Source organism: Oryzias latipes, chromosome 20 (assembly GCF_002234675.1).
Source record: "Oryzias latipes chromosome 20, ASM223467v1".
NCBI lineage: Eukaryota > Metazoa > Chordata > Actinopteri > Beloniformes > Adrianichthyidae > Oryzias > Oryzias latipes.
In genome coordinates this window covers 4,818,260-4,835,640 of record NC_019878.2, presented here as the reverse complement: position 1 = coordinate 4,835,640, position 17,381 = coordinate 4,818,260, and the positions used below count along the sequence as shown (strand labels likewise).

General features: G+C 42.5%; 1 protein-coding gene across 5 annotated transcripts; it reads right to left on the bottom strand.

Moving 5' to 3' along the window:
• Nucleotides 1–1,060: 1,060 nt before the first annotated feature.
• xylb (xylulokinase) lies at nucleotides 1,061–17,112 on the bottom strand. 5 transcript variants are annotated; one of them, XM_011488651.3, is made up of 20 exons: nucleotides 17,002–17,112; nucleotides 16,345–16,427; nucleotides 16,200–16,269; nucleotides 15,991–16,071; nucleotides 15,582–15,668; nucleotides 15,360–15,488; nucleotides 15,220–15,285; nucleotides 15,077–15,149; nucleotides 14,890–15,008; nucleotides 13,690–13,771; nucleotides 12,558–12,598; nucleotides 12,359–12,474; nucleotides 12,131–12,246; nucleotides 11,988–12,061; nucleotides 11,819–11,915; nucleotides 11,599–11,657; nucleotides 11,426–11,513; nucleotides 10,749–10,843; nucleotides 9,027–9,182; nucleotides 1,061–1,367 (listed from the first exon to the last, which is right to left on the bottom strand). In XM_011488651.3, exons 1-19 carry the CDS (start codon nucleotides 17,068–17,070, stop codon nucleotides 9,057–9,059), a joined length of 1,671 nt encoding a protein of 556 aa, XP_011486953.1. In that variant the 5' UTR covers nucleotides 17,071–17,112; the 3' UTR covers nucleotides 1,061–1,367; nucleotides 9,027–9,056. The 5 variants fall into 5 exon arrangements, 4 of the variants coding, with proteins under 4 accessions (XP_011486953.1, XP_011486951.1, XP_011486952.1 ...); XM_011488649.3 differs by lacking the exon at nucleotides 1,061–1,367 and adding an exon at nucleotides 4,931–5,230; XM_011488650.3 differs by lacking the exon at nucleotides 1,061–1,367 and adding an exon at nucleotides 7,169–7,452.
• Between the last annotated feature and the right edge of the window lie 269 nt (nucleotides 17,113–17,381).

Here is a 17,381-nt window from a genome sequence, read left to right as displayed (position 1 = left end):
TGTTCTTCCAACTTGTGTTACTCAAAGTGCTTTACATAAAAAAAATAATCCAATTTAGTCCTGCATGATTGTTTAAATTTTATCTCCTTGTTGAGGATCCATAAATTTGCTCTACTTTAAAAACAACTGCTCAGATCTTACGCCCTATTTTTTCACAAACACGTAAATGAATCATATGAGTCTGAAGCAGATTTATTTCTGACCTGTAGCTGACTGACTGCTCTGATGGCTCATTTTTCCTACAGACAAAGAAAAACGACTGCCTTCAGACCATAGTTAGTTCGGTGTGCACACGTGTGTATGTGCATTTGTGTAGGCTGTGACGTCTGGCTGATGCTGTCAATCACTCGTTTTTATTGTAGCAGGCAGACACAAAAAGCTCTGCAGTGAAAGTTATCGAGGTGAAGCTGCACTCAGCAGATGGTTCTCTTCACCACGTAAAAACCTGAACACACACATGCAAGAACACACACACGTTAGCACACACGAGCACACATGCACGCCCCCATACACACGCTGACGCTGCTGTTCAACAGAAATGATGATTTAAGCATTAAAATCCATCCCTGGCTATAATTTATTTTTCATTTGTTCTGGTTGGTCCAGACAAGTACACACACAGGCAAACGCACACACACAGGCACACACACACAGGCACAGACATATATTTTCTCATAAAGAGGATGACTTCTACAGCTGTATTAGCAGGGTAATCTTCCTCTCTCTCACTGAAATCGTGATATAGAGCATGATTTACCAACTGCTGAGGGATTTACACTCACACAGCACTTCTCACTTACATGACAAATGAACACGGACACACAATCTGTGTCGTACTGAAACAGTGCACAGGCTCTTTGTCTGCAGAAGAGTGTTTTGGTCTCTGTTTTTCCATTTCAAGAGTTATTAAACATTTTTCAGTATAAAAAACATGTACATATAGTAATTTTTAGACATTTTTTTCAAAGTGATTTACAAAAAAGAATCACGACGAACAAAAGCTGTGGCAGAGTCAACAGTTTTTCAATTAAGCCCTCTGAGAAAATGGTCTCAGCTGTAATAAATGTTAACAAGTGGAGTTTATTTATGTGAAGAGGAAGCTGCAGAAGAGGAGGTCAGTCTTGAACATTTTCTCAAATCATTATCAGTGAGGCACCTGTGCTGCAGAGGTTCATTCTTTCATGGTGGATTAAAGAGCTGGGAAGTTTCTATATGATCTTCTGCTGCATGCTGCAGGGACCACAGATAGCCAGTGCAGAGATCTGAACGGTGGTGGGACGTGTTGCTTGAGTTTGGCTGACTAAAAATGAAACTTACTGCTGCTTTTAGGACAATCTGCTGGGGTTTTATTGGGAAGAATGGTAGTCCTGCTTAGAGATGGAGAGAGAGAGAGAGAGAGAGATTAATTTTGGTTATGTTAAATACACAAACTTAAAACATCAACACAAACAATGACACTGGATAACGTCAACTTAAACATTGAAAAGAATTAACCGAAAAAGGTGTTGGGTGATGCCAAGGCTTACTTCCCTGACCCTGATTACAAACATCACAGGTTCCTACAAATTGATAGAAACTGAAATAAAGGAGAAAAACAAAAACACTTCTCAAAATTACTTCACAACCACAAGAGTCTCTCAGTCCAGAAGGTATTTTTGGACATATTTTAAATGTATACATTTTTTTAAACTGATATATGGAGTTTGCATTCTTCAGATCGTCAGATAATAAACTTCACATGTTGACCCCCTGAAAAAAATACTATTCTTCATTGCATTAGTTCTGACCACTTTGTTTTTAAACATATCTTTACCCAGAAAATCATAATTATTATCTTTAATTTCAAACAAACTTGTTGTTAAACTGTTCTACAGTATAATAATTACAACTAATTTCTTTTTTTTTTCTTAAAAATTGTAGATTTCAGTACAGCAATATTGAACAAGTGAAATGAAACAATGTATGCCCCTCCCCTTTAAACACACATTGAAACAAAAAACAGAAAAAAAAACTCTAAAAAAAAAAAGGTGATACACATCCCATCACTGGTTCTTCCGGGGTAAAAAAAAGTGCAACAGATATTTACAACTCATTTCAAGATCATTATAGTAGTTTGAGTCCGGGTCAAAGTCATTTTCAAAGCCATGCTTAGTGTTTTCAGACTGATCATGGATATGAATCAGACGGATTTTCCGCACACTTTATGAAGTGATCCTTTGCATTTGAGTTAACTTTGCAGCTTATTTATTTTTCATTGTATTGTCTGTCATAGTAATCAGGCATCTAGTCCAGTTTCCAAATTAATGTAGGAATACTTCCTAGGTTTAGTTTGAACAGTCCCAAACCCGTTCCCAGCATACCTACTTATTTCACTCAATTGAGGTGGTCCAGTTCTTTCATGTTTCTTAGAATTACTGAGCGTGTAGATCCACTCCGTTGGGTCTGATGTAAACGTCCCCACTCCTTGACCAAGTTGCCTGACTTTTGTTTTGCTTCTTTAGCAGTCAAGCCCATTTTGATTTCTTTTTTCTAAGACTTTCGTTCATGTAAACTCCAGTGCCTTCTAATTCTTTTGATTGTCTCAGTAGCTCCATTTTTTACTTTACAGACATTACCTGCACAACAACAGATGGTTTCATTTTAGGATTTTTATTTGGAATCATGTAGCAGCTGGAGATGTTTGGCTTTTCCAGAGTGATATTCTTGTTGTTTAGAATTTGCAGAAGTTGTTGTTCCAGTGACTTTAATACCTCTGTAGGAACGTCCTCACCTTCATCCACTCCAGATGCTACTTTGGCATAACTGCAATGTTTTGTTTCAAATCCTGTAATGATGAAATCTTTGTTTTTTGTTAGTTGTTCCAGGTCATCAATCCTTTGCTCCAGGAGTTCAATCTTATAGTCATTTTAAATAATTATTTCTTTCAGTTGCCTGAAATCCTCAGGAAGATCCATGAGACTTTTATGCTGAGCCACAACTTTACTTATCTCAGAACTCATTAAGGATAGGGATTTTAAAAATTTCCTCCATTTCCTCTGATAATTTTTTGGTTGCCGTTGTTTTTCACGGTCCAAATTACTCACACGTGTCCAAGTTAGTAGGTAGATTTGGTGAAGCTGCTTTGTCTTGATAGTCCAGGTGTTCTTGAGGCTAAACAGGCCTTCAGATATTTTCAGAGTTTGTAGATTCAGCACTAAAAAGCTTTAGATCAGTGTAATTCCAATGGATCTTGTAGATTTTAGTAGGATCGTAGAGGGCCATTTAGCAGCAACAAGCAGCAACAAGCAGCAGCAGCCATCTTGAATCTGCAAAATCAGATCATGGCAGGAATAAGCCCACAGATGGCAACTGTCTGAAAAAAGAATTAATATTTAATCAAATTGTTCTCACGTTATACAACACAACTGTACAATGTGTTTTTGCTGCAAAGTGAAGTTGGTCAAAATAATTACATCTCTTCAGAGTTTGAAAGAGTCATGGAAGATGATGGTGATCTGTGAAGGTTAATGTAAATATCAGAACTTCTACCTTGAGGTTGAAGATGTTTCCTCTCCTCCAAACAGAAAAAATGATGACTTTTATGTTGTTTGATGACAGGAAAAGCTATTGGTTTAAATGAAATGATTAAAAACAATGTTGGAGCTTGGAGATGTGGTGTAGACTGAAGAAAAGGGAGCCAAGAACAGGGGAGGCTCACTGAGGGCTGTCTGGTCTCTGTATGACCGGAGTAAGAGTTTGGTTCGCATAGCCGGCAGTAAGTCAGACCTGTTCTGTTGGACTCTGGCAGGGCTGCCCTTTATCACCGGTTCTGTTCGTAGTTTTTAAGGAAAGAATTTCTAGGCGCAGCCAGGGGCCAGAGGGGGTCTGGTTTGGGGACCACAGGATTTTCTCTCTGCTCTTTGCAGATGATGTTGTCCTGTTGGCTTCATCGAGACAGGACCTCCATCGTACATTGAGGCGGTTTGCGGCCGAGTGTGAAGCAGGTGGGATGAGGGTCAGCACCGCTAAATCTGAGGCCATGGTTCTCGACCGGAGAAAGGTAGTTTGCCACCTCTCGGTGGGTGGAGTGTCCCTACCCCAGGTGGAGGAGTTTAAATACCTTTGGGGTCTTGTTCATGAGTGAGGGAAGACTGGAGTGTGAGATTGACAGGAAGTTTGGAGCAGCGTCCGTAGTTATGCGGTTGCTGTATTGGTTCGCTGTGGTGAAGAGAGAGCTGAGCCAAAAAGCAAAGCTCTCAATTTACTGGTCGATCTTCGTTCCAACACTCACCTATGGTCATGAGCGAATGGCCGAAAGAACGAGGTCCCGAATACAAGCGGCTGAAATGAGCTTCCTCCGTAGGGTGGCTTGGCGCTCCCTTAGAGATAGGGTGAGAAGCTCGGTCACCCGTGGAGAGCTCAGAGTAGAAGCGCTTCTCCTCCACATCGAAAGGAGCCAGTTGAGTCCCGGATGCCTCCTGGACGCCTCCCTGGAGAGGTGTTCCGGGCATGTCCCACTGGGCGGAGGCCCCGGGGAAGACCCAGGACACGTTGGAGAGACTATGACTGTCGGTTGGCCTGGGAACGTCTCGGGGTCCCCCCAGAGGAGCTGGAGGAAGTGGCTGGGGCGAGGGAAGTCTGGGCATTTCTTCTTCGACTTCTGTCCCCGCGACCCGGTCCCGGATAAGTGGAGGAAGATGGATGGATGAAAAAAAAATAAATCAAAAAAATGAGGATTATCAAGAACATGTAAAAAAGGTATCAGAGTAAGACTAGTTATTCTGACCAATTATATGACGGAGTAACAGCGTTAATTACTCCATAGAAGTCTATGGGGTTTTGGCTTCTTAGAACCAGCAGCTACTTCCTGTTTGGATTGCGAGGGGGGAGGAGTCAATCAGTCCAGTTCTCATATACAGTTAGTGCCAGGGACACCAGTGGAAAGGGTAACCTCATGAAAATTTTCTTTATTTTTCTTGGTTACGCTGTTTCAGAAATAGATAGTAGCTCTGATTCTCAACCTCCTCAATTTTGGATCTTTTTTTCTTTTCGTTTGGTTCTTTTGGATCCTTGGATCTTACCGGAGACACAAACACCATTTGAAAAGTAGAGTAAGACTAAAGGTGAGTGGTAGTTTTCTCTAGTTTTTTAGGAATCATAGTTTGTGTGTAATTGGGGCATGTAGGGATGCCGTGGTTGAGTGTCTTCATCCTGCTCAATCCAGGTTCTCGCTCCTGAAGACCCCAGGTCCCTGTAGAAACACGATGATGCTCTCAGCCTTATTTTTCTGTCCTCCTCCTCCTCCTCTTCCTTTAGACCCCTCCCACTCCTGATTCATGTCAGACATCCTTTGAGCAGCTTATACAACAGCTTTATGTAACCGTCTATAAGGAGCTGGCCTTCCGACTGAGACCAAGGATGAAGCAGATGACGGAGTGGGATTCTGCTGAATATCAAACCTTTAACTTTGTTTCTCCAAAGGATGGTAGCAGGAAAAACAAAAGTTTCAGTTTGATTTTAGATTTCAAGCATCACTTGAAGACTTTTTCCCCATCTTTGGGTGTAGTTAAAACACATCTTCATAGACATCAAGGATAAATTCAAAACTATTGCTGAGACTGATGTCCAGCAGAAGGTTATAAGGTTTCAAATGTATTCAAGCTTCTAAACAGCCAACAGAAACAGTTGAAAATGTCCTGGCTTTTTTTAACACTGTTCTGTATAAAAGGAGGGCTTCATGGTAGTGTAGTGGTTAGCACTCTTGGCTTAAAGTGTAAAGTTTCTGGTTCAAATCCCACGTGGGTTGCTTCTTTGTGGAGTTTGATGTTCTGCATGTGCGTGTTTTTCCGGCTTTATCTCACAGTCTAAAAACTTACTGGATAGATTAATTGATGACTCTAAATGTTTCTAGGTGTGAATGTGTGTGTGTGGTTCTGCAACAGACTGGGGACCTGTGCAGGGGTGTGCACCCCCCCTCACTAAACAGTAGCTGGAATAGACTCCAGAGACCCAGGTTCAGAAGATGGATGGATGAAAGGGAGCCAGGTATATCTGGCGTGTCTCTTAGTTGCCTTCAAAGGGGGGTTATAGAGCCTAAGGAGAGGAGACAGATCTATCTGTACGTCTGAGGTTTGGTGAAAAAAGAAGAGGTCTCCAAATTGCATAACTTTGTGTTTCAGTGATCTACAAAGGGCAGAGAGTTTTCAATACATGGATTTGATAGATTATCCACTTTTCATGAACACATTTATCGATCAGTGCTTTTATCCATCAATCTTCAGAACCCAGTGAATCCCTTTTGGGGTCATGGAGCTGTTGATGGAGCTACTGTTGGGTAAAGGCGAGGTACACTCTGTCCAGGTTATGAGTTTCTTGCAGGACCACATACACCACTAAGTACAATTACAAGGGTTATCCAACCCCAAAGTCTGAATATGTGAACATCTCACCAGCTTGTTGGAACTGTTTTTGTGCGCCTCCTGCTTGAACTGCTGCCATATTCTGCAGTGCTTTTGACAAAGCGCTGATCGTAGTAGGACTAAATTAAATATCCGATCAGGAGACAACATCCGAATTTGATGGGAGTCATCAACTACGTGATCAAGCTTGATTTCCAGTCAAGTGATCAGATTGGGACATCCCTAATCACAATACCAATTAACGTATGAAGCATGTTTTTGGACTGTGGGAGGAAGCTGGAGAAAACCCACACATGCACCAGAAGAACCTCAGAAGAAAGAACCCAGCCAGGATTTGAACCAGGGACTTCTAGCTGTGAGGTGAGAAATAAGACGAAGTTGCTATTTTTGGTCACCAATAATCTAACCAACCAAAACTAGCCTATACCTGACCTTTTCAATCTTTTAAAAATACTTGAGTTCTTTACTGGGGGGTTTCCTTCCTAGTCCCCCATTAGTGGAACCTGATAGAACCTTATAATCCAAACACACAAAGACACCTCTGTCAGGAAAGGAAAAGGATTTAGAATTCTCTTATTTGTGATGACAAATTAAACAAAGTAAGTATCAATAAACAAAACCCAGCAGTGTTGCAAACACCAAGCCAGAGTTTTTTTTCTTTTAGTTAGGAAAAAAGGGATTCTTTGACACTCTTATAGCTCGTGCTGCCATTAAGCCTTAAGCAGCCATGCTTTCGTGTTATAATAATGTAGACTAAAAGCCACTTAGCATTCTGGTAAAGATAAACTTATTATTATTAAGATGAACATTTATTCAGACACAGAAAAGGCAGAACATATTTACTGAGGAACTAAAAAAATCAAGCCTGAGTCCCACAGAAAGACAAAACAAGATAAATGTGCTTTCTCTTTTCTCTTCAGAGTTTCTTCTGCACATTTTATTCTTGAACGCTTCTGATCTACTTTTAGCATCGCTGCAGTCGTTGCCCATCTCTCCATACAGTCAACAGGGTGCATGGGTCCGTCTGAAAGATCCTCCAAAGCTCAGCGTTCACCTAAGACCCGAAGAAAAACTGATGTACAGATTCTTCCAACTCCGAGCTTCTGCATGTCTGCATCTTTGATTTTTGCCTCAGGAGAGCGGCGAGCTTCAAATCAGCTCAGACAGGAACAAACCAACACTAATCTTTCACAAGTATTCTCGATGGAGCAAATTTGTTACACTTGTTTGCAGATATTAACAATTTTTTTCTTTTGGTGATGATCTGGACCAGCCATGGAAAAGGAGAGCTTATGAGCAGTCTGCACTGTACCTACATCTACGTGTGACAGTGCTGCTTAATTTTAAAGCCCCTAACCACAAACCTAACCTAAAGGAAAGAGTTTTTAGACAGCTGAGCAAGCTTTGACTGAGGAATTCAATGATTCCTAATTCACGAGTCTGTTTGTGAGAATAAGCATTCTACATCTGACACCTTCTTTTTAACATGTTCTCAATAATCCTATTTTTTTCTCCATATTTTTTGCTTTTTTGCAAGTTATAAACTGATGCTGAAAGAATGTGATCTCATGTCAAATGTTTGAAAAGTTTGATTGATAGATTCTCTTGCACCCACTTTCAATTGGTAGTGGTGTGGCCTTCCAACAAGCTCACTCCTGATTGGTGAGTGGTTGCCATAGAAACATTGACTCAGACAAACTTGGACTAATTGCTGCCCACTGACAATTTCTAGCTCATTTGGTTGAAGCCAGAAGAGCATATTTAAAGAATTTTTGAGTATTTCTTTGTTCAAATTGTTGTGGAGGTTGGAGTACAAGGCATACACGCTAAACACCTAAACCTTTAATAGACTTCCATTTAGCACAAAATAAGTCATGGCCACGGATGCATTTTTATTTTGAAATCCTAGATTTTTTTTCACTTTAACAAATGAGCTAAAATTTTCAAACCCACCCTTTCATCTGCTTACCCTTAAAATTGTTCAGTTGTGTTTGGGAATTTGTTCAATTTATTTGCAAGAGACAGTTTGTTGTTGAAGGTTCATCATGTCTGAAGTCCATGTGGGTTTGAGAACCCTGGAGGTCATCATAGACTGGTTAGAACATCAATGTTCTGTAACAGAAGATTTTCAGCTGAACTCATATTTAGAGTGACTGACTGTAAAACCCAAACAGAAAAACTGATTCTGCCTTTGGAACTTGATCAAAGTCAAACACTTAGAACCAAAATCCACGTCTTCCTGTAGCTTAGTCATCCCTACTTATTGACCAGAATTCTGGAAAAAAAACGTTTTCATTGCATTATCATATTTATTAAAATTATACAAAATTACAAAAATATGAAACACTGAAAATCAGAAAAACATAACAGTCAGATATTGATTCTGCTGTTCTACATCAGCAGTTTCACTTTGAAGAGCTTGTTATATTTATTTTTTAATTGCTTTTTTAAAATCATGAATTAAAATACTTTTTTTTAACTTAGGAAGATGTTAAAATCATTCTTCCGTAGATGCTCGGTTCTCTTTTAAAGACGTTGCTTTGTTACCTCTTATTATATTAACACTGTTTTGGTTGAAAAAGCACATTTGATGTGTTCAAGTGAAAACTGGAATAAATCTCACAGCACCTCCACATGTTTGCAGTTTCTCTGGATTCCTCATGGAGGCACTAGTGTTTTCACACAGGTGGACGCACAGACTGGCTTGGTTCTTAGCGACGCTGGGCTCTTCTTCAGGACTTGGTCCTCCAGACGGGCGAAACGCTTCAACATGTGATCATAAACCTGAGGAGCAGAAGAACCAAGAAAGCTCCTCAGAAGCCTTTCTAAAGAGCGGCTATCCCCGGTTCAGAATCTGACTATTTCACTTGTGACAATGACACAGTTACAACCTTCCACCCAAGTCACCATAAGTCTGTTGAGAATCCCCAAAAAGACAAATACAAATACAGGGGGGGAGAACAGTCCCCTGAGGAACACCAAACACCGGTAATTTGAAAATGCACCCCAAACTTACAACCCACAAACCAGTAGATTTCAGTAAGCAGAACATCCATTATCCCACTATACCAGCTACATTTAGGGTGAAAAAGTAGTACATCCTGGACAATTTGTCAGTCCATCACAGGCCGCATATACTACCACACACACTAACAGCTAAAGACCAAGTTAGAGCCACCAATCAACCTGTTTTTGGACTGAAGGATGAGGTCAGAGTGTGTGGAGAAAACCCGAATGTACACGGGGTGACCGTGTAAAATCCACACAAAGAACCCGGCAGGGATTTGAACCAGAGTCTTCTCGTTATGAGGCCAGGGTGCAAACCTTGTCTTCCACATTTACAAAGCTGCAATCGGAAAACAACATTTAAAAATATAAATTTAACTATAAATTATTGATGAACAAAAATAAATTCATAGAAACAATTTTTAAATCTAATTGGTTTCAAACATTTAAACGGGGTTAACATGTTTTGTCTATGAATATGAATTATACTGTTGGTTAATCTGTTGCAATTCTCACTTTGTCCTTAAGATGGCGGTGCATTACTGACCACACGAACCAAGCCCTTTTTTTTTAGGTAAACAGCCCTGCAAAAAGTTCACGTTTGCTTTCAGCTGTGGTGATGCAGGTCATGTGACAGCCATGTGACTCAGCATAGTCCCGTGTTTGAGGCTTTTTCCCTAAACACCACATCAAAGGTTATCAGGCTTGTGACAGTAAAGGTCGGCATTCAAAAACTTAAGATGTCTCAGCTTTATGAAGCTGATCTGGTTTCTTCAGTCAGTAATGATCTGCTCTGTTTAGGAGAAGATTCTATCAGTTCTCAGGTGCAGGTTGGTTGGATCCGGTTCTAGGTGGAATTGGTTCCTTACAGACTCTGAATTCTCTTTTCACATCATCATTTAAGTGAAGTGGTTCTGGATTTTGCTTCTTTTTCCATTTTTGTACGTTTTTATGTTGATCTCTGTTCTTGTTGCACCTGGCGCTCTGTTTCGGTACTTATGTTCCCCGTGCCCCCTCACCCCCACTCAGCACAAACACGTCTTGACAAATAATGAGCGGCTTGGACAGAAAAAGAAAAATATGAGTGAAGGGCAGTTAAAAAAAAAACGGTTCCCAGGAAGAAGCCGCCTCTTGTCGCTTAATAGAGCGGGCTCTAAAGACTCGTTTATACTTGAAAGTGATCGATCAACGCAGCAGCCGGATCCACAGTCAGTAATGCAGTAACAAAGAAGAATCACACAGTGGTCAGAGCGCAATGCGTTTAGCCCCGCCAATGCCGAGCCACGCCTCGGTCTGCAGCCGGGGGTAGTTGCTTGGATCTGGTCAGCAGAGCAGCAGGTGTACCTGTTTGGCTGTGGGATGAGGCCTCACCACCAGCTGTGGCTCTGGAGCTTTCTTGACTGCATCAAGGAAGGACACTCCAGACTCTGCTAAGAGGCCTAAAACACAGCCACCAATCACAGGAGGGATTCAGACTGCATGAACCAATCAGATTACAGGACATCAGTCAAAACAGAAACATAAGAAACACACTGAAGCATTGGATGTGTGTCTCCTGCTAAGATAAGGTGAAGAACATTGGCTCTCTACTAAGAAAAGGACCTGAAACAGGATGCATCATGGGAGGACAGAGATGTCATGTTCCCCCCTCCTCATGGTTTTTCAAGCCTTTGAATTAGCAATGTTTTCACCCCAAAACCATAAAGACATTAGAAAGCATCTGTCTGCAGACTAACTGAGGTGTAATGAGGGTCTATAAAGGCCCCCAAGTTGATAACTGTAAAAACAAACTAATTCTGCTGCACTGCATGTATTTCTGTATGTTTTGGAGTGCAGTAATCCTTCATATACATCGAACATGTGATGTGTTCACACTGGACAAGCAGGAAGGGCTTCTTCTTCTTTTTTTTTTTACTATATACCGCCTTTTAATGGGCGGCGTTTCATACGTAGAGCCTGAAAACGGTGTTAGAAACTTGCATGGCGACATGTGAAGGCCAGATTTGTATCTTTCGAGGTACCATGCAGAGCTCTGTAGGCAGATCCCAGGCAAGCAGAGTCAGAAAGGTCAATGCTGTAAACTGGGGCGTTGAAGACGTCAGACAGAACCTGAGGACCAATCAGACAGCAGGAAGCTCAGACTCACAGCAGCACTATGAAGACTCCATATTTATAGATGGACAAACGCTCAGACCTGCAGAATCTCCCTGTTGGATGAAGCTCCTCCAGTTGCCAGAACTCTGGTTCCTGGAACTAAAAGGATCCTGAATAAGCTTCAGATAGATCCTTCCAAAGACATTCAACTCAGTATTTTCACAACCATCTTGTGTCTTCTTCAACCCTATTCTGTGAGACAGCTGTTTGACACGCTGCCTAGAGTTCGGTCATGAAACTGCTGCACTTTGGGTTCTTACTGATGGAATATCCAAGCTTCTCAGCATGCAGCCTCCTGGACAGAAACTGACCCTCCACCAGAGCCCGCACCTCCACCTGAGGGCTCCAAGAGCACACCTGTGGGAAAGGTGAGGCAGGTGAAGCATGAGCTTGTAGACCTATGATAAGCTGACAAAAAGACAAACAGACCTCAGAGTCTTCCGAGTCAAAGCGATAAACGCCCACCGCAGCAGGTGTGATCTCCATAGTGTCAAAATAAAAGCCTGCCAACACACCATCAAAAGTTAGGCTATGAAGAAGACGAAGCAGGAAAGAGGGAATCTAAGCTTCACCAATGTTTCCATGATTTCCGAGGGGGGTATCCTTCAGAGCAGCAGAAAAGGTTTCCCATAATCCTCCAGCACACTCGTTCCTGATCCGCTCCCGGGTCAGAGATCCGTTCTTAAAGCTGCGAATGAATGAACCTGTCAGGAAATCCTTCAGCATCAACCCTCTCACCTGAGCTTTGTGCTATGCCTGTGCACATGTGCAGGCACGTGTGTGTGCGCGCATGTGTGTACCACAGCAGAGCCATGTAGGCCTGCATGTCCACCGGGCTGCAAAGGATGTGGCCCTCAAGGGCAGGTCGGGGCTCCTGGATCCACAGGAACACGGTGTCACTGGTCCCCAGACTCACCTGCAGATGAACACACTTTCACTGCAGACTCACACTGGTGACATCATTGTGACATCACAACAGCGAGGAGCAGAGACGCTTACAGCTACGTCCCCCTGTTGGAGCCTCATCCCCGCCAGAGATGCTGAGGAAGACGAAGAACACTCTTCATCATCACTGCTGCACTTTCCCCACAAACAACAACATCCCAGAACAGAGAGGTGCTGAACAAAAGAAAGATCAAAACATCCAGGAGAAATTGTTCATGGCGCGTTTAACTAACCATTCCGGTCTTCTCTGCTGTAAAAATGTCACATTGAAATAAGGAGTTAACCCATCCAGGTTCAGATATCTGGGACATGCACCTCTACGTTTTTCCCTCAAGAAATCAAATGAAATCACACATCTCTAATCAAAAGGGACGAACACCTGTAGAAGCTCCTCCTCATCCGGAGGTGGGCTGTCAGGGCCTTCAAGGCCTTCTCTGAAGGTCTAAAAATATCTGAATCATGTGTTAATTATAGTTTGTCCATGCATACTCATTAAATCATTCCAAATTGTCTATCAATTCCCTTTTCTTGTGTTTATGATGGTTATGCTGCTTCCAGACAGACGTATTTTCATATTGGAGCATTTAAGCAATGACATTTCAGCTGTCCTTTGTTGCCAGGCAGGGTCAGATCTAAAGAGGCCATCAAAATCCACTCTGAAGCTCTTCTAATGCAAAATCAATGCCAGACATGAATTTCCTTCAACCAATCAGATTTTCAGGTGGTGTGAGCAGGGCCTTCTAGAAGGCTTAGGCAACGTTGCAGTTTTCAGCCCGTCTGATTGGACAGAAGTTTTAGGAATACAAGAAACATTTCCCACATGCAGCCTTGTCCAGTTCGACACAGAGGAGCACTTTTTGATCTGTCTCGGTTAAAAACAGAGCTGACTGTCATGTCTACCATGGAAGATTTTGCAGGAAAATCTCTCTTGTTTCTGGATTGTAATAGTTCATGAGGGGTTGAGTGATTCAGACGTAGCACAGCTGAAGGCCCGGTGTGTAATACACGGTCCGCCACTGCTCCTCACAGAGGTGAAGCTCTTTATCGAGAAACATGAAGAAGTCAAAGGAATACCGTCTTCTAAATACAAGTGTGACTATATTATTGTTTCCATAATATGCCTAAAGCCTGTCAATCAATCATCATAGTCGTCAGATTTTGACAGAAATGTCGTCATGTTTCTTACCTGGGTTGTCTCCGGTAAAGGCTACCACCCTGCAGCTCTCCCTGAAACCGTATCGGTGGACATAGTAAGGAGAGACTGGACCCTGCAACAACGTGAACAGGTAAGACTAATTTAAACCCGTACCAACCAAACAAGAAGATGACACGTGAGTGGATTTTTACTGCTGTCATGTCCCGCTCCCAGACCAAAGTTAAAAAAAAAATCCCGTCCATAGGACTTCCACCTCTGTGAACTTCACAGAAGAGTCTTTCATCGGAAATGGCGTGGGTTGTAATCCTCTCCACTGCTGCCATCAATATATGATCGCTGCACTCTAGATTTTAGGGGGGAACCGTGACGCCTTTTGGGTAATGAAGTTATTTTTCAATTGAGTTACAGCATAGGCATATTATCAGAAAGCTACAAAATAGCTCCACTTTTACTACTTTTTTGTCGTCGTTCTTATTTGTTCCCATCCCAAGAGAATACTGCCGGATTTTTGTGACCCGTGGGATTCCTGAAGAAATGTCAGCCTCTCCTACAAACCAGTGTGAACCAGTTTAAACCTGGATAAATCTGTTGCAGTAACTTTAGACCGTTGCAGATCAGCAATATGAATCTGTTTAAGTCAGTTAAGCGTGGTACAAACCAGTTTAGAGCAATATGATCTATTCTAAAGCAGTTTAGAGTGGTATGACCCATCTCAAGACAGTTTAGAGCCGTATAAACAGGTTTGGCACACACTATGGCTCAGTACAACTCATCGGTTTGAGGCAGTTTAGAGCAGTATGAATCACTGACTATAGGAGAACTAGAGCAAGTGAGTGTGACGTCACCCAAAGGTTCCAACCAAAGGAAGTCAATTCAGTCACCATTTTTTAGTGATACGGATGCCACGATTAGTCCGAGTTGGTCTCAGTCTTCATTTCTATGGCAACCACTCTCACCAATCAGAAGTCACTTTGATGTGAACCTTTGAAGTGAGACCATGATCTTTTATTGGGGCATCTGATTAGTCAGTTTATAACTTGAATAACTTGCACTACAGAAAAAATATGAAAAAATCTTGGAGTCGGTACTGTACTGTACTTTCCTTTTGGAATACCAGGGGGAGGGGTCACTCAGTTCAGTTCTCAATAACACTCAGTTGTATGAATCAGTTTAAGGTAGTTTAGAGCAGTATGGACCAGTTTAAGCTAGACTAGTATAATTCAGTCTCACCAATACAGTCGATGAGGGCAATGGCTCTCCCAGAAGTCGGTCCAGATGAGGGGCAGTGGCTCTCAGACAGACATCAGACCACTTTTTACTCTGGATGTCCAACAAATTCATTCCAGAACCTGAAACAGTTCATTAATCAGCTGAGCAGGGGGGTGGGGGGGCTGGCAGTGTTAGCTGATAGAAGTACCATCACTGTGGTCAATGGCTGCGTAACCTCCAAGAAAGAGCGATGCAGCGAAGCTGCTGACCAGTGAGATCCTCTGAAACAAATGAAGACAGGTCAGGGTGCACAGCTGTGCCTGCGGGAGGGGGAACCGGTGCAGCTCTGACCTCCGTGTTCTGAAAGGCTTTAGGTTGACTCGCACAGACTTTGGCAATTTGGTTTCCAGTGAAGCGCTGCATCCAAACACAGAAAATCTTCAGGTACAAGGGGAAAGAACATCAAGCAGACAGACAGCTGGATGGGGAACCTCATAAGCTCTGGAGCCAGTGATCTCTGCCAGTCTTAGTGCGCCACCTGCTGCAGCCTGTAGGTACTGACACTGGAAAGTACTGCTCGAGTCCATCCAGACTGGACTGTCCCACACAGAGAAGCTGTCCTGTGAAAGAATCGCCACAACTGAGCTAGTAAACATTTCTGTTTTGCTCCAAATGCCGTTTGTGTACATTAGAAAAACCCATGTTCTGCACACCTGCAGCAGCTGGTGCAGGCTCTGGTCAGGGTGAAGCTGCTTCAGGGTCTCAGATGCTCCCTTTTTCCAGAACACACTGCCATGTTGCTGCAGGAAAAAAATAGAGTTCTGAATGCAGTTACACGACTCACCAGTGAAACCCGTGACTTCACCACAGGGGGACACCAGTGAGTAACTGCCAGCTGTTTCACGTGAATCAAACTTCATTGAATCAATACAAGAAGATCTTTATTTTTTATTGCACAAATAAGTATAAAAAAGGAATAAAGAAATGTTTTCCTCCTCCTTATGAAGTTACACAGGAAACCCAACAGGAATCTCTGACTCGGTTTTCTGTCAGGTTTAAACTTACAAATGGCAGAATGTTTATCTTCCAACCAGACAGGAAGTATGTGCTCCGACAGCTCACCTGGCCGCTGCCGGACAGCGCTGCAACACGAGAAAAGTCAAGGCCCGCCCTCTTCATTTTGTCCAGCAGCAGGTCAAAAGCCTAAAGCCAAGGAGCAAATCAGCAGCAGGCCCTCAGTGTTTGGGAGTGTTTGCATCTGTACCTTGATACAACTCGGAAGTTCCCCTGCCTGGTACTTAATAAATGAACCCAATGGAAATGTGTCTCACCTTGACCCACATCAGCACAGGTGAGGTGACCATCAGACGGTCGGCATGGATGTGAACCCCTCCCTCGGTCCTGGAAAAAAACCCATTCTGAGTCAATATAAAATGAAGAGCCCAGCTGAGACCCTTCAAAGTAAAAGCCCGTCACCTAAACTCTGGCAGCTCAGAGTCAAACTGGACGGCGTTTCGATGAACCACGCGCAGATCTCCATCTATGACCACAGCCTTCAGCTTTAAAGAAAAACAAGCAGAAGTTCAGATGGAGGTGCTCACCTGACAGGTGGTTTCATGGTCACAGCCCCCCACACCAATAAGTTTGCCTCTGGCTCTACAGATCCAAAGCTGTTGTAAGGTGAACTTCCTTCTCTAATCTGGCTAATCATTGTCGGATCTGAACATTTTTAAAGTAACAATGCAGATTAATTCTGTTGCAAGTGCCTGTTTTGTAGTCTATTCTATGCAACTACAAAGTGACGTCACGTCCTCCGTTTGCGTCTGTGCAGGAAAGATGGAGTCTCTATTTCTGTTTAAATCGTCCCTGCTTGTTTCCTCTCCTTTGATATTCTCAAGAAGAAGATATAAAGGATGAGGACAAACGACTGTTTTAAAGAAATTTTTCGGACGCAGCCTGACTCTTTCTCTGCATCCATATCAACGCACGCCGGCCAAAGTTCAGATCAGAATACTGCACGCGAAATCCATCCATGAGCATGAAAATTGACAAACTACAACAGGAAACTACTACCTAATTTCCGTTCTGCGCGTGAGCATAGAACCTTGACGAGTAGGTAAGACGAGAGTTTACCTGCTGCGTGCTGACGTCGAAGCCCATGTAGAAAGTAGACTCCAAAACAGCAGCCATGATCCCAAACATGCGCAGTGCAAACAGCGCGAGGGGCGGAGCTTATGGAAAAACAGCTGGAACCACGCATGCGTACTTGATAAGTTTCATAATGAAAGTTTACTTTCTGCTGCCCAGTTGTGGTGTGTGATACTGCATACTATAGTATCAACCAAATACCGAATACTTATGGGCTAGTAAAGCTGACAACAATACTTTTTCATTAAATAAATAGATATGTTGTTTAATTGCTAAGTTCAATTAAATGCTATGACCTCACATGATTTTTCTCATGTTAAACTGTTTTGAAAATTAAATAATTATATTGACATCACAAACTCAGT

Coding starts and splice junctions, on each gene's coding strand:
- xylb (XM_011488651.3), bottom strand. CDS start 17,070: ATGTTTGGGATCATGGCTGCTGTTTTGGAGTCTACTTTCTACATGGGC. Junction 15,669..15,990: donor CGCTGTCCGGCAGCGGCCAG/GTGAGCTGTCGG, acceptor TTTTTCCTGCAG/CAACATGGCAGTGTGTTCTG. Junction 15,150..15,219: donor AAGCCTTTCAGAACACGGAG/GTCAGAGCTGCA, acceptor CATTTGTTTCAG/AGGATCTCACTGGTCAGCAG.